Source organism: Limulus polyphemus, unplaced genomic scaffold (genome assembly GCF_000517525.1).
Source record: "Limulus polyphemus unplaced genomic scaffold, Limulus_polyphemus-2.1.2 Scaffold6701, whole genome shotgun sequence".
In the NCBI taxonomy this organism is placed as follows: Eukaryota; Metazoa; Arthropoda; class Merostomata; order Xiphosura; family Limulidae; genus Limulus; species Limulus polyphemus.
Window position 1 is genome coordinate 21685 of NW_013672311.1, and position 15372 is coordinate 37056.

Consider the following 15372-nt stretch of genomic DNA (forward strand, 5'->3'; position numbering starts at 1 on the left):
CTAGTAATTACTAGGGCATTCGCCAAAGTACATGATAGTTCTAGAAACGTTGCGTCACAGTAGTCACGTGACTCGCTGACGCAACACAACAATATTTACTCATCATTATTTATATATTGCATTCCACATAATAAAAACTAGGATTACACTGCAACGTGTAATAAAAATCAAATGTTGGTAACTGCATGAGTAATTTCATTTGCAAGTTTGGCCAGTGTTACAAAACAAGTGCATAAGTAGTGATAATAGACACTCGCAGCCTGAGACCTAGTTCTTATGTTGCTTCTTTTGAAAATCAAAATGTAAGGTGTTACCTTAAACTAAAATCAATAATTATACTGGGGTTGTTTTAAATTATTTTCAGAATGAAAAAGTTTCAACTTTTATCATATACATATTTATTATTTGAATAAGTTAATAAAGCATCATGTACTCAATAACTAGTTTAAGTTTTAAAAACAAAACACAGTTCATAACAAAAATTACTTACATTGAGTGCACACAGCAGATGGAAACACATATTCCATTTCAAATAAAATGAACATATTTTTGGTTGTCTACCAGCACAAATGTGGAGTGTGTTAAACTGTGAGGTGTTAAGTACACTGTGTAGATGTATAGAAAGCCAAATAGCTATAGTACTGCTAAAAAATTAAATTACAAATTTCAACACAGGCTAATGAATTTTGAAGGAGACATAAGCAGGATTAGTATTCTGTTACACATATATTTTGTTTCAAACTCACAGACTAACAAAACTTATTCTGCATTTTATGAATTCCATCTAGGAGAGTTTGGGGATGTCTGCAAAGGAAAGTTGAAGATTCCAACACATTCAGAAATAACAGTGGCTATTAAAACTCTTAAGACAGGGTCAAGTGATAAAGCTCGTATGGACTTCTTAACTGAAGCAAGCATCATGGGACAGTTTGACCATCCCAATGTTATCTTTCTACAAGGTGTCGTTACAAAAAGTAATCCTGTTATGATCATTACAGAATATATGGACAATGGATCTCTGGACACATTCCTTAGGGTAATTTGTTTGCTGTTGTACATCCTAAATATTTTTCTCTAAGCAAGTTTGTCGTGTGACTTATAGTTGTCGTAACTGATCTCTAAACATACTTAGTAACTTTTGTGTGATTTGTAGAAAGATGAATGATCTCAGAAAGAATTCTTCAGGAAAAATGTATTGTTACATGTTCTTAAGGAAGTTGCAAATTCTGTTGTAAGATGAATGATCTCTGAACAGATATTTCAAAGAAAATGAAGTATGTAAAGGATGGTTACTGATCTTTGAACTGTTATTCCTCAAATCTGCTGTAAAACAAATAGAAGTTTAACAAGTGTGACATTTTTATACATTCTATGTTGAGTACTGTCAAAAAATTACCACAAAATAATAATTTACCAAAATTGTTAGATAATGTCCATAGTGATCCTATCAGTGAGAAGACTGGTAAAGAGACTAATGAAGTAAAATATTTCAATTGTTTTAGCCTTAAACTCTTTAATTTTTTGTTTGCATTTAGTGATATTTTCTAATGATAATGTTAGGACCTATAATATTTCCTTCTGTGAAAGTTTTAAAATTCTTGTTTATATGCTGCTTAATGTATTTAAGATCATTATCAGTAATTTGTGACCAACAAAAAACCTATTTTTATGATCATTTAGACAATTTGGAATCAAAATATTTTCAGTTTTACATTTATGTTTTAGATAAAAAAGCAGAGAATTCTGAGAAGAAATCTTGATAATAGTTTCTCCATTAGTTTTTTATGCGTTTATAAATATTACTTAAAGTTTGTTGGGTATGATAACTCACTAAACTCTTGGTGCTTACTTTGCAATTAAATCAGTCTTCCGGGTTTCTGGTTGGAAAATTTTACAAAAGTTGTTTCTTGAAAGTAAAGAATTTAAATTATGTCTTACTTGACAGTTGGCAACAACATTTAATGTTTATTTTTCACCAAGAACTTCATGGATAAACTTCCAGAAAGTAATCTTGATTTATCAAAATCTGGAAGACTTTTGAAGAAGTTGGTGCTTAGTAGCAGATCTGTATAGAAATTTGAATCCTCCAGAATTGTACCATAGGTATTCTAAAGACCCAGAATTGAAAACTGTCACAGAGTGATGCAAAAAAACATCTCATGGACAACTTAGAAAGTGATGGTTTAGACTGGAAGAAAATATGAGAAACTGGTAACAGTAAGCTAATGGAAAGAACTTTCCTTCATTTACTCTATCCATTGTTTACTGTTACTAGCTTCTTACATTTTGTTCCAGCTAAATCATTACTTTCTAAGTGGTCCACAAGATGTGTTTGTGTTGCCCTGAGATGGTGTTTAATCCCACATCATGTACTTTGTTTACTGCTAATTAAAAACATCATAAAAGATTTTGGCCCACAGTGCAAGAGAGAGGAGAAAATTACACAAATAAAATGTTTTTAATTTATTTCTCCTCTCTCAAATAAATCTCTACATACCTGTCTCAATGCTATTGTTAGTAATGTAACCATGTTCATGTTTTTATTACTAAGACAGTTGACAGCTAGACACTTCGGCAACAAACATTAACTTAAATCACATCACCCTATAGCAAACCAGTGTTTGACAGATATCTTTCTGATTCAAGTTCATGTGTAAAATTGTAAAGTGGTTATCTTTTCTTTTTTTTTTGCTTTTAGACATATACATATTTCTATGGGTCTTTCATTGCACTATTTGTTATTATTGAAGTTATGAAAGTTTGTCTTTCATTACATGTGCTCCTTAAGCATTAAGTAGGTCAGCTCCTTACTATTTTTAACTGAATAATGTATTAACTTTCCAAAAGAAAAAACGCTAAAATCCCATCTAACATATAAGTTGTCACAATAGAATAATGGTTTTAATTATGGCCAACCTTAATTAAGCTTCAAATTATTTATACATCAACACACATTTCAGCCAATGGTAAAAACTTCACTTATGCATTTTCTTCTTTAAAACAGCTCATTGACAAATAGTTTAGAGACAGCACAAAAGTAAAAATTAGATGAAAGGAAAAAGTGAATACCCTGCTCAAAACTTTTTCAGGGTGTAATTGTGGGTATAATTTACATGATTTATGAATATTACATGTTATTTCTTGATCCAAAAGCAATAAAAATGTACAAATGTTAACACAAGATTATTTAATTATATGTCTTTGTCTCCAGTGTGATACTTATTTTTACCTTTATGACTATTTTGTTTTAAACTTTTTTATGTTTAAAGCATATATTAACTCATAAAACTGTCAACTTTTAGAAAAAGACCAATTAGTGAATAACTCACTTTTATACCTTCATAATTTTATTTAGAATCCCTATCAATTTTTAAATCTTTTCATCCAAAGTTATTGCTGTCCCACCAGAGAACAACAAATATACGGATTTACAGTCCTAAAATCTGAGGTTTAATTCCCTGTGGTGGACACAGTAGATAGCATAATGTGGCTTTACTCTAAAAACAAATAAACAAACCAAAGTTGTATTGTAAATATTTTTATAAATGAGGACAAATTTGTTGGCAGCATTATTGATAGGACTGATGACATTTTTACTGTGTAAAAATTTTAATAAATAGATGACATTATTTTATTTTTTACTTGTTCATATTTATTCATTCTTATTTGTAGGATCCTAAGTGCCTTACACTTTTATGGATAATTTATTCATTACTTTAAACGTTGAAAAATCATTCACTTTTAAGTTTCCTGTTTTGTAACACTTCAAAAAAATGCTGTTCATAGAAATTTTTTGACTTGTTTAATGTAATTCCAGCTAGATTTCTTCAAACCTGGGATCTCTACCTAATAAAAGCTGTAAGTTATCATAACCTGTGATATTATTGTTACCATTAAGAACATGGCCTACTGAAAAATGTAATGGAAGGTAATGATTTACACATGCAGTTAGAAAATAAGATGTCATATTTATTTTAATTAAGAAACATTTCTAACCTGAATTATTGATGCCATGGCTTTCTTACAAGATTGAGTAATGTAGGATATTTAATTATTCAACTGTATAAAAATTCACACAATATAAACTCATGATTTTTACAGGCTAATGATGGAAAATTTCAAATAACCCAAGTAGTTGGAATGTTAAGAGGGATTGCAGCAGGAATGCAGTATCTATATGAGATGAACTATGTCCACAGAGTAAGTGATATCATGGTTTGTAGAAAACTATCAGGATTTGGCACAATGTTTATTAATACTATAATATTATTATGACAAACAGGCCAAAGTATCAATTGAATCTTATTTAAATACCTTATAAAAATTACCACAAATATAAAGGTTAGATGCTAAAATATAGTATTACCTTTAAATTTTAGATTTAACATAGTTTTTAATCTTGTACCATTCTTTAAGTTCTTGATAAAGAGCACTATTTGTTTTGTTATAATCACACAGTATATAATTAATGATCTTCTTTCACAAGAAATTTAGTGTAGGATTAATCCAACATACAGATCTAAGACAGAAACTTGTTTATATATTTGGTATCATTACATGTTATACATCTAGAAGTAAACCTCATTATATAGCAGGAATTGTTACATACAATAACAATTTAGGATCAATACAGAACATTCTTTGTAGAGCTGGAATTGTTACTTACAATAATAATTTAGGATCAAGAGAACCTTCTTTGTACAGCTGGAATTGTTAAAATACCAATTTAGGATCAAGACAGAACATTTTTTTTGTAGAGCTAGAATTGTTACTTACAATACTAATTTAGAATCAAGACAAAACATTCTTTGTAGAACGGGGTTTCTTAATCAAATATTAATTTAGAATTATGATGAAAACTTATTTTTAGAGTTTGTTTAGTTACTTACAATACTAATTTAGGATCAACATAGAATCTTTTTTATAGAAATGTTTTATTTACTTACAATACTAATTTAGGATCAAGACAAAATCTTATTTGTAGTGCTAATTTAGTTATTTACAATACTAATTAGGATCAACATAGAATCTTTTTTATAGAAATGTTTTAGTTACTTACAAGTTAAAATTTTTCTTAGCTGAAAATGTATTTCAAATAGATACTTGCCTCTCTGTGCAACAAAGAGTTATTGCCTCATACACACTGCCACATAAGTTCATGATCATGTTACAAGCCTTGAACAAAGTTCCCACCCCTATGTGTGTCAACATTTATTGCATCAGCCTATGATGTAACCATCATTAGACTATAACCTTCACAAACAGGAGGGTGACACATCCTTCATATTCAATAATTCCCATGAACACTACCACTTGAACAAAAGTTTATTCTTGATGAGGCAAAGGAAGCACAGCAGAGGTGGGAGGTTGTGCGAGAGGTAAGTATCAATGTGAAATACATTTTTAACTTAGGAAAATCTCAACTTCAGAAACATTGCTACACATCTCTCTGCATAACAAAGACCTAGGATCCCACATTAAAGATGGTAAAGAAGTGGGGCAGCACTCAGTGGGACACCACATCCATTGTGGGTCCAAAAGAGAAAGTCCAGAGCCAGGGAATCATAGGTTCTGGAAGCAAGTGCCTCCCAGGTGGGAGATGTATGAAACAATGGAGAAGGTGTCTGAATGAATTGTGATACGACAAGAAAGATGAAACAGAAGATGATGGCAAGTCTGCAGAGAAGCCACCATCTCAAGGATTTAGAGATAGAGAAACATCTCCAGAGATCAGATGCTGGAAATGGGTCATGTATCCAGAAAAGAACCCAACCCAAATAGAGGCAATGGTGGAAGTGTGTATCTGTAGGATTGGTCAAAGTGATGCATATCTGAGGGAAGAGGAACATCCAGGGTTGTGTGGGATCAAGTGAGCCTTCATGACCACAAGTGGGTATATTAAACAGTGGATCTCTGGATATACCCACATTGACAGGCTAAAAACCACTGAAGGGGATATGTATGAACACCTTCAAGAGCAACAAGGGACTCAAGAGTAAAAACATTGGGCCTAATAGAGATAAATCCCCCCATGCATGATATGGAGACATGAGTGAATGGGGAACCACAGCTCCAAGTCTCAAATAAATAAAGAAGTAGGCTGAACCTGTCAAACATACAAAGTGAGGAAAACCCTTAAATAATGAGATACAGGGTGGGTTGAGAATGAATTAGAGAACTGAAACGGCCCCACCAAACAAGAAGGGAAAAGGGAACTCACAACAGAGAAAGGAACATTGAAAGGATCAAGTAGGCAATCATACATAATAGACCTCAAGAATGTAACCACCAAGCAAAAACCCAATGGACCCAAGTAATGGATGGTGCCAGAGTCAACATGAAGGGAAGGGCTGAGAACTAAATGTTTCACCATTATAGGCAGACTGAAAGAAGCAAAAGTTGGGCAGTTCTTATTGTTGGAGGGATATAGTTTAATGATGATTACATCATAGGCTGGCACAATACAAGTTGACACGAGTAGGGGTGGGAGCTTTGTTCAAAGCTTGTGACATGCACAGGAATTTACATGGTAGTAAGCATGAGGTAATAGCTCTTTGTTGTGCAAAGAGGTGAGTAGCATTTCTGAATAATAATTTACGATCAAGACAGAACTTTCTTTATGGAACTGGTATTGTTATTTACATTCCTACTTTAGGATCAGGACAAAACCTTTTTTTGTAGATCAGGTACTGTTACTTACAGTATTAATTTAAGATCAAGACAGAGCCTTCCCTATAGAGCTGATATTGTTACTTACAGAATTCAGAATTAAGCTAGCATTAAAATCTAGAGATGTTTCTTTATAAAACTGGTATTATGAAATGTTTGTAGTAATACAGGATCAAGCCAGCATTAAGATCTAAAGATAAGCTTCTTTATAGAATTTACTAGTATTGTAAAATGAATGTAGTAATATAAGGATCAAGCCACAATTAAAATCTAAAGATAAGCTTTTTTATAGTACTGGTATTGTAAAATGCATGTAATAATATAAGGATCAAGCTAGCGTTAAGATCTAGAGAGAAGCTTCTTTATAGAACTGGTATTGTGAAATGAATGCAGCAATATAAGGATCAAGCTAGCATTAAGATCTAGTAATAAACTTATTTATAGAACTAATATTGTGAAATGAATGCAGCAATATAAGGATCAAGCTAGCATTAAGATCTAGTAATAAACTTATTTATAGAACTGGTATTGTGAAATGAATGCAGCAATATAAGGATCAAGCTAGCATTAAGATCTAGTAATAAACTTATTTATAGAACTGGTATTGTGAAATGGATGCAGCAATATAAGGATCAAGCTAGCATTGAGATCTAGTAATAAACTTATTTATAGAACTGGTATTGTGAAATGGATGCAGCAATATAAGAATCAAGATCATTAAGATCTAGAGAGGTTATGTTGATAGTTAAATTTATCAGAATTTATCTAGGATGAATATCTTGATCAGAGCTTGCTTCTAAAGGCTGATATTGTTACATTTAATGTTTGAGGCTAAAGCCCACATTAAGGTATATAGAGAGAAACTTGTTTACAGAATTGCTTTTGTTACTGTATATAATGGACAGGATTAAGTCAGCTAAACACCTACACAAAACCTAATTTATGGGACTCCAACTGATCTAACCTAAAGATCCATGAAGATATTTATTTAGGAATGGATTTATTATATTTATTTATTATACATGTGAAGAATCTTTGTTAATATGAATAGATAAAACATTAAGAATTGTTGAGGTTTAATATAACAAGAACTTATTTCCACCTTTGTAGGACCTGGCTGCCAGAAATGTATTGGTTAACAACAACCTAGTCTGTAAAATAGCTGACTTTGGTTTATCTAGAGAGATTGAGAGTGCAACAGAAGGAGCTTATACAACCAGTGTAAGTAGTACAAATGGAAAAGCCAGTCTACAAGATTGTTGACTTTGGTTTGTACATTTCAAATAAAGAATTTAACAGAAGGAGCTTATAAATCCAGGGTAAGCAGTACAACTGGAAAAGGCAGTCTAGGAGAATATTGACTTTTGTTTGTACATTTCAAATAAAGAATGTAACAGAAGTAATTACAACTAGGGTAAGTAGTACAACTGGAAAAGCCAGTCTACAAGATTGTTGACTTTGATTTGTACATTTCAAATAAAGAATGCAACAAAAGTAACTTTTATACAAACATGGTAAGAAGTACAACTGGAAAAGCAAGTCTACAAGATTGTTGACTTTGGTTTGTAGCTTATACAATGAGGCACTTTCTAAATTTATGAAATACTGCAAAACTTAATTGGTGATTGAAAAGGTATGTATCTGTAAAGACAAAGAACATGTTATTTCAAAGAAGAATGTCTTCAGTGTTCCCCATACAGTTGGAAAACTCGCATTGCAGCATCGAATTAGGAATTTTTTTTAGTGGATTAGGAACAATACCATCATCTACAAAGTGAAGGGCTTTTGTGGCAAAAAAAAAGAATCCTTCGACCCAAAATGCCATTGCAATGAAGCTGGACATATCTCTCAGTGTCATTGATAATATAATAAAGAAGTATTAGAAATTGCTTTAGTCTTGCAAACCAAAAGTTCACAAGCTTCTAATCACACCTTAAAATCAAGAATAGGATCCTTTAATATTTTAGCTAAAGAAACTGGAATCACAGTAATCCAATTTGACTAGTAATTGTCAAATTTCCCAATGGACATTTATACATTTGGTCTGTTTATATGTGTACTTTGAAGTCACATATCTATGACACTAGTAACTTTCTCGTCAGCTGCCCAAAAGGAGTTGGACAACATTGACATGGTTGTTCTCTGAAGAAGTCTGATCTCAAGGAAACGTTATTGCTATTATAAGAAGCAGTGAGAAGTGAATGGAGTAAGATCATCTGGGAAAATACAGTCTTCAGTATTAGCATGTCAAAACTAATCATCATTTCCAAACGTGTACATCTAGAGAGTTTAGTTTGTAATAATGCTGACTATGACTTGTTTAATTCAAGTTGAACATTGCAGAAAGAACCTAAATAACCAGGATGACTAGTGATAGTCTGTAACATTGCTGACTTTGACTTGTATAGTCTGGGATGGAGGGTGCAGAAACAACCTGCTTAACCAGGGCAATTAGTGGTAGTCTATTACTACAATAATTAAATTTCAGTCTTTGAACCTTGCTGATATATTTTACTTAATAATATAATCAGAAGTGGAGAATGTAAAAATTTTAATGTTTTCTTTTATTTCTTAATCTCTAAATAATAACCTATAACTCAATTAAAATAGGTTTTTAAAAGGTAAAAACTTGAGTAAGTGTTTGTTTATATGTATCACAAGTAGATGTGTGGAGTTTGGAGGATATCATAATAACTGAGGCTGTTTAACTATCCTGATGATGTAATAACTTCAGTAATGGAAAATTGATGTTAAAAGGAATGGTATAGAAGCATTCACTTTAAAAAAAATTAATACTGCCTATGCTGTTGGAGTTTTACTCTTCTGGTAACTTGGGTAATTTTTTTAAAAACTTCAGGGAGGGAAGATTCCTGTTAGATGGACTGCTCCTGAAGCTATTGCTTTTAGAAAGTTTACATCAGCCAGTGATGTATGGAGTTTTGGTATTGTCTGCTGGGAGGTGATGTCATACGGAGAGCGACCGTACTGGAACTGGTCCAATCAAGATGTCATCAAGAGCATTGACAAGGGATATAGGCTTTCAGCACCTATGGTAATTTCACGTAGAAACCCAAAACTAATAGAAATTTAATATTACACATCTGCTTGCATGATAAATTCAACTACCTAACTCCTAGTGTTAATTTCTAACAACATTTCACAGTAACTTATTCCCGCAGTCACAGTATATTGATGTACTAATTTAACTGGTTTCCAGTACCCTTAACAATGACAGATTTTAGTAATGATATAGCAAGTTAATGTAACAACATCATACAATCCTTGCAAGTAACAGTACAAAGAAAGATTTCTGTAATAATCATAAAATGTTCATGTAACAACATTATACACTGCTTTCAAGTAACAATTAACAATGAAAGATTACTGAAAGTTAACATTTTCTTACACTTAAAATGTATTTCCGATGGGTACTTACTTCCTCTCACACAAAAGGCTATCTTGATCATTAACTGCCCTCTAAGCATTGCTAAAAGAATTTTAGTAATCAGCACAACAGTCTTTATACCCCACCAGTTTCATGTCATTTCTAAACATATACATAACATGTGAATACTCTCCACCAATAGTATTGCCCCACCTATAATGTCACAATTAGCTCCCTCTCCTATTCCCACTCAATCCTCACTTTTGAGAATTGGCAGGCACTAGAATAAAAATACTGGTTTTATTGGAAAGAAAGGGTGGGAAAGGAGGTAAATACCCATTGGAAATACATTTTCAGTATAAGAAAATGTTAACCTCTGAAATAGACTTACTTCCTTTCACACAAAAAGGTAGAATCCCACATTGCAAGGGTGGAGGACCGTTGTAGGTGCACAAAGAACAAACCAAGCAGAAAGCAACTGCCCAGAATGAACTGGTGTGCTCAGAAATAAAATGAAGCACACCTGTGAGGTGCCACACTACTTCTGGAATAGGTGTGCTCTTTGCCTAGGAATTAGGAAAGTAACATAAAATGGGTGGAAAAGGTAATGTTTGCACAATTGTAAGTGTATTAAGAAGGTGCAAGCTGAATCAACATATAAAGAGATAAAAAAAAAAAGTCATAACAACAGATGGTTGGGGCATGTGTACCGTGTTATCAATACACAACAACCTCAACGATAAGTAAACAGAGTGTCGTATGTCAGGCAACTGGAATTACGAAGACGAAGTGAGCAAGCGGTCATAACTGGACAAACTACCATAGGAGGAAGTACGACAAACCGAACCCAGCATTACAGGGTCTTGGCATTGCCTTGACTCAACCATGAGAACAGGAATAGCTGTAACTGGTATTAAGTGCAAAATCATACCTCACTCAACTGTAAATGCAGGGTAAAGATATCCTGTATCCGGAATTACAAGGACAAGCAGCATTTGCCCAACTGCAGGAACAGAGTACAGATGTCCGATTGCTGCTATTGTGAGGCAGATGAAGTGTCTGAAACCCAATTGTAGAAGCAGGAAAGAACCTATTGCAGCCAGAATTAACAAGAAGAGAGGCGTCTACTGCACACAACCATAGGAACAGGGTGTTGTCACCCTGAACCTGGAATTACAAGGAGGATCCCGTGTAGGTTGGCCCCAAATAATATTTGACCATTGTTTTTTTTTAGTGTGGTCAGCCCTAGTAGAAAACATCCAGGAGAAGTGCCACTATGGAACCAGCTTTGCAACTGGGAACAATGCCCATGCTCTACTCAAAGAAGGGGGGGGGGTAAAAGGCAGTGAGGAGGACAGTGCAATGGGTGCTTCCCTATTTTGAAAAGCAAACCAAAGCCATTTAAGGAATCAAAGGGTCTGCAGGGTTGGGCAGAAATCCCCTTTTGCTTTACTCATGGAATCAATGACTGATGGTCCACTAAAGATATAATTATAATACATAGACATACACCACCAAGAAAGCACCCCGTAGTCTTACAGAAACATCCCATCTCAACTGTGAGCATTATATAGTTACTGTATTTAGTGCGGGTTTGAGACAAAACATGCCTGACCAGGCAACACCTGCCACTAGGTAGGATCCGTAAAGAAGCTTAGGGAAGCTGAAAAGAAAAGAAATGAACAAACTTGCCACAGGAAGACTGTATCCACCAGAGGAAGAAACAGCCAGATTGTGCAGATAATGCATGACAAAAGTATTGGGAGTTATCCACATACCAGCCTGGATGATTTCTTCCAAGAAGAGGTGAAGGCAAGCAGCTAAAGACATGGTAATGTGACGAATTTGATGTGAAGAGACATTGTGGAGATGGCGACCTTCCACGGACAAGTCTGAATATGCCATCCTGATGAGTTGATGAACCCAACCAGTGAGATTTACTGGAGACAGATCGAGGGAGACAGAAGGGTTCCAAGGAATAAATAGTCTTGAACGTGGACCCAGAAAGGAGGCAGTACGAACCACATAACACTTCAGGGATTGAACTGGACAAAGAAGTCTATCCAGATTGGACGTAAGACTCTTAACTCCCTGTAAATCAAGGCTTGAACTTCCTCCGCAGATAAAGTAGATCCTGTATCCTGGGAAGTCGTGCCATGTGCATTGATGTCTATGGTGGGAATATCATTGTCCATGACATTAAATCTCGAATTCATATTAAAAACATAGAATTCGGAAACGAGAATTTTGTTGAATGTAAAATTGTAGAAACAATTAAAAACCAATGCAAAGTTAAAAAATTGTGAGATTAAACTTCCGACCTAAAAGGTAACAAAGCACAATCAAAAACTGTAGTCACACTCGGGAAAAATTAAACACGTCTAAATTGTGGCATGCCAGAAATGGCATGAAACTGGTGAGGTATAAAGACTTATATGCAGATTACTAAAATTCTTTTAGAAATGCTCAGAGGGCAGTCAATGATCAAGATAGCCTTTTGTGTGACATGAGGTAAGTCCATTTTGGAATAATAATTAAAAGTTTATGTAACAACAACGTACACTGCTTTTGAGTAACAGTTACAATGAAAGCTTTCTGTAATAACCATAGAAAGTTTATGTAATAAATAAAATATATATCTTTATATTACCTTATATAACCAACACACTATTACAAGTAACCATAATAACTTTATACCCACCATGTACATTAGTCACGAACTACTTAATATGTACAGATTATACATCAGATGTATAATATGGATAGAACATATATCAGTTTTAAAACTGTAATTGTACAGGTTTATTTCTGAAGCTAATTGAAAAAGACAGGTACATTATTCATCAGCTGTGAAACTACCTTAAGTCTACAACTTGTATACCAGCTGTGTTACCACTAAATGAGGACAGGTTTTATGTCAGTGTAACAGTTATATATCAACTGTTTTACTACATAATGAGGACAGGTTTTATGTCAGTGTAACAGTTATATATCAATTGTTTTACTACATAATGAGGACAGGTGTTATGTCAGTGTAACAGTTATATATCAACTGTTTTACTACATAATGAGGACAGGTTTTATGTCAGTGTAACAGTTATATATCAGCTGTTTTACTACATAATGAGGACAGATTTTATGTCAGTGTAACAGTTATATATCAACTGTTTTACTACATAACAAGGACAGGTTTTATGTCAGTGTAACAGTTATATATCAACTGTTTTACTACATAATGAGGACAGGTTTTATGTCAGTGTAACAGTTATATATCAGCTGTTTTACTACATAATGAGAACAGGTTTTATGTCAGTGTAACAGTTATATATCAGTTGTTTTACTACATAATGAGGACAGATTTTATGTCAGTGTAACAGTTATATATCAGCTGTTTTACTACATAATGAGGACAGGTTTTATATCAGTTGTTAACTTTTGTAGATCATTTGTGAAACTAATTTATGATGTTCTACATCAGTTAGGTAACAAGATATTTTTAGAAGTTTATTTTAATAGATTGAAATAATGAAATAATTGAAAAAATAACTTAATTACAGCACTCTTTAATTTTCCAGGATTGTCCAGAAGCTCTACATCAATTAATGTTGGACTGTTGGCAAAAAGAACGTTCCTTTAGACCTACTTTCTCCAGTATAGTTAAAACCTTAGATAAGTTAATAAAATGCCCAGACAAGCTATGTAATGTATCTACATACATGTGAGTACAAGGCTAATACTTCTACCTAAGTAATTAAATTAGGAAATAATTAACATTCCTATTCTAAGTAAGATCTTAACAAAGTATAAGAAAACCACGTGTTATGTGATTTAATAATAAATAATGTAATCTCAAGAAATCCCATGGTAACAATGAAGTTTTTATGTCAAAAAAGAAAATGTTTTAATAACAAAGTCAAACTTTCAGAATTAGGTTTACAATTCATATATTGCTTTGCTATGCATCTGGAATGAAAATAATAATTTTCTTCTGGTAATTTCAGGAACCAGAATTCACCAAAACCTCCTACATCAAACGTGATGCAATTTAAATCTGTGCCAGAGTGGTTGAATAGTCTAAAGATGGGCCAATATCAAAAAAAGTTTGATCATGCTGGTGTAACTACTATAAAAGCAGTAGCCAATCTGACCCACAAGGACCTGACTGCTCTGGGTGTGAGCTTAGCTGGACACCAGAAGAAACTACTTAACAGTGTGGAAATGCTCAGGGCTCAGATATCAGAGGGATTTCTGGTATAGTGACTATATCTCTATAAAGTTATTTTGTGAACAAGTTTTATTTAATGGTTGTGTGTCGGGCAGAACTTCTGTTCTCAAATGTGAAATCCAACATGTCATAGATCCCCTATGGTGGAACTTAGTAGTACTGGTGCTACCTTAAGGAAAAGTTCTTTACTGCTGAATTCAGAAATCTTCAACATTTAGGACATTTCTATATTCAAGTATGCAAGTTAGTTTGATGTCAATTTCATTATGGTAATACATTCCTGGGTCATGAATTTAGTAGTACTGGCTATACCTTATGGAGAGTACTGTTGGATGCTGTGTATCAAGATGACATGTCAGAGGTGGTCATGTTATCGTGTTTTGTTGTCCTGGCAGGAATTTTTCCTGATCTTCCTAGAACATAATGTTTCAACACTGCACCAAGGAAAGTGGTATAAACACCAATCTGCTTTCTTAAAAGCAAACAAGTCAATATAACTTTACAATATAAATGTACATTCTTGTAAGATAATTGCCAGTTTATACACTTGTGTAGTTGGAATGCAGATTTGGGCTTGTATATTTAGGATGCCTCTCAGTTTCTTATTTTTTGCTATGGTAGTAGTCTCCATAGTTGCAGGTCATATGTTCCATAACTTAAAAATGACTAGTTTAGTGAACATATCAATCATCAACCAACAGTGGGATTTTGACATCCATATTTAGTAAAGACAGTAGAAAATGCTCATGAGGTCTTAAATGTCCTGTACCACATCAAAGGAGCTCCAAATCTTGGAAATCAAATAAAGATGAATTAAAAAACCGAATGTTAGTATGGTGGATTTTTGCTTTTTTCATCAAAGACTTTGTACAAACATTTCTTTTTTTCATGATGAAATAAAAAATATTTAAATACAAAAATCCTCATGTTAGTTTGACTAAAATTGCTGCTAAGGAAGATAGACAAAATGTGTAGTGATGGTCATGACCATTTTCATTAAAAGTAAGAATCATTTTCAATGAAGAAAATATTAGCTGATATATATATATATATATATATATATATATATATATATATATATGTTGTGTGTGTA

General features: G+C 33.3%; 1 protein-coding gene across 5 annotated transcripts in view; it reads left to right on the plus strand.

Moving 5' to 3' along the window:
* LOC106473983 (ephrin type-A receptor 8-like) overlaps window positions 1-15167 on the plus strand; it is a 33769-nt gene extending 18602 nt beyond the window's left edge. For all 5 annotated transcript variants that reach the window (XM_022402366.1, XM_022402368.1, XM_022402367.1 and 2 more), the window contains 6 exons: window positions 789-1036; window positions 4102-4200; window positions 7780-7890; window positions 9527-9721; window positions 13630-13772; window positions 14056-15167. In XM_022402366.1, the coding sequence (XP_022258074.1) occupies window positions 789-1036; window positions 4102-4200; window positions 7780-7890; window positions 9527-9721; window positions 13630-13772; window positions 14056-14311 (1052 nt within the window). In that variant the 3' untranslated portion in view covers window positions 14312-15167. The remainder of the gene's footprint in view (window positions 1-788; window positions 1037-4101; window positions 4201-7779; window positions 7891-9526; window positions 9722-13629; window positions 13773-14055) is intronic.
* The last annotated feature ends 205 nt before the right edge of the window (window positions 15168-15372 follow it).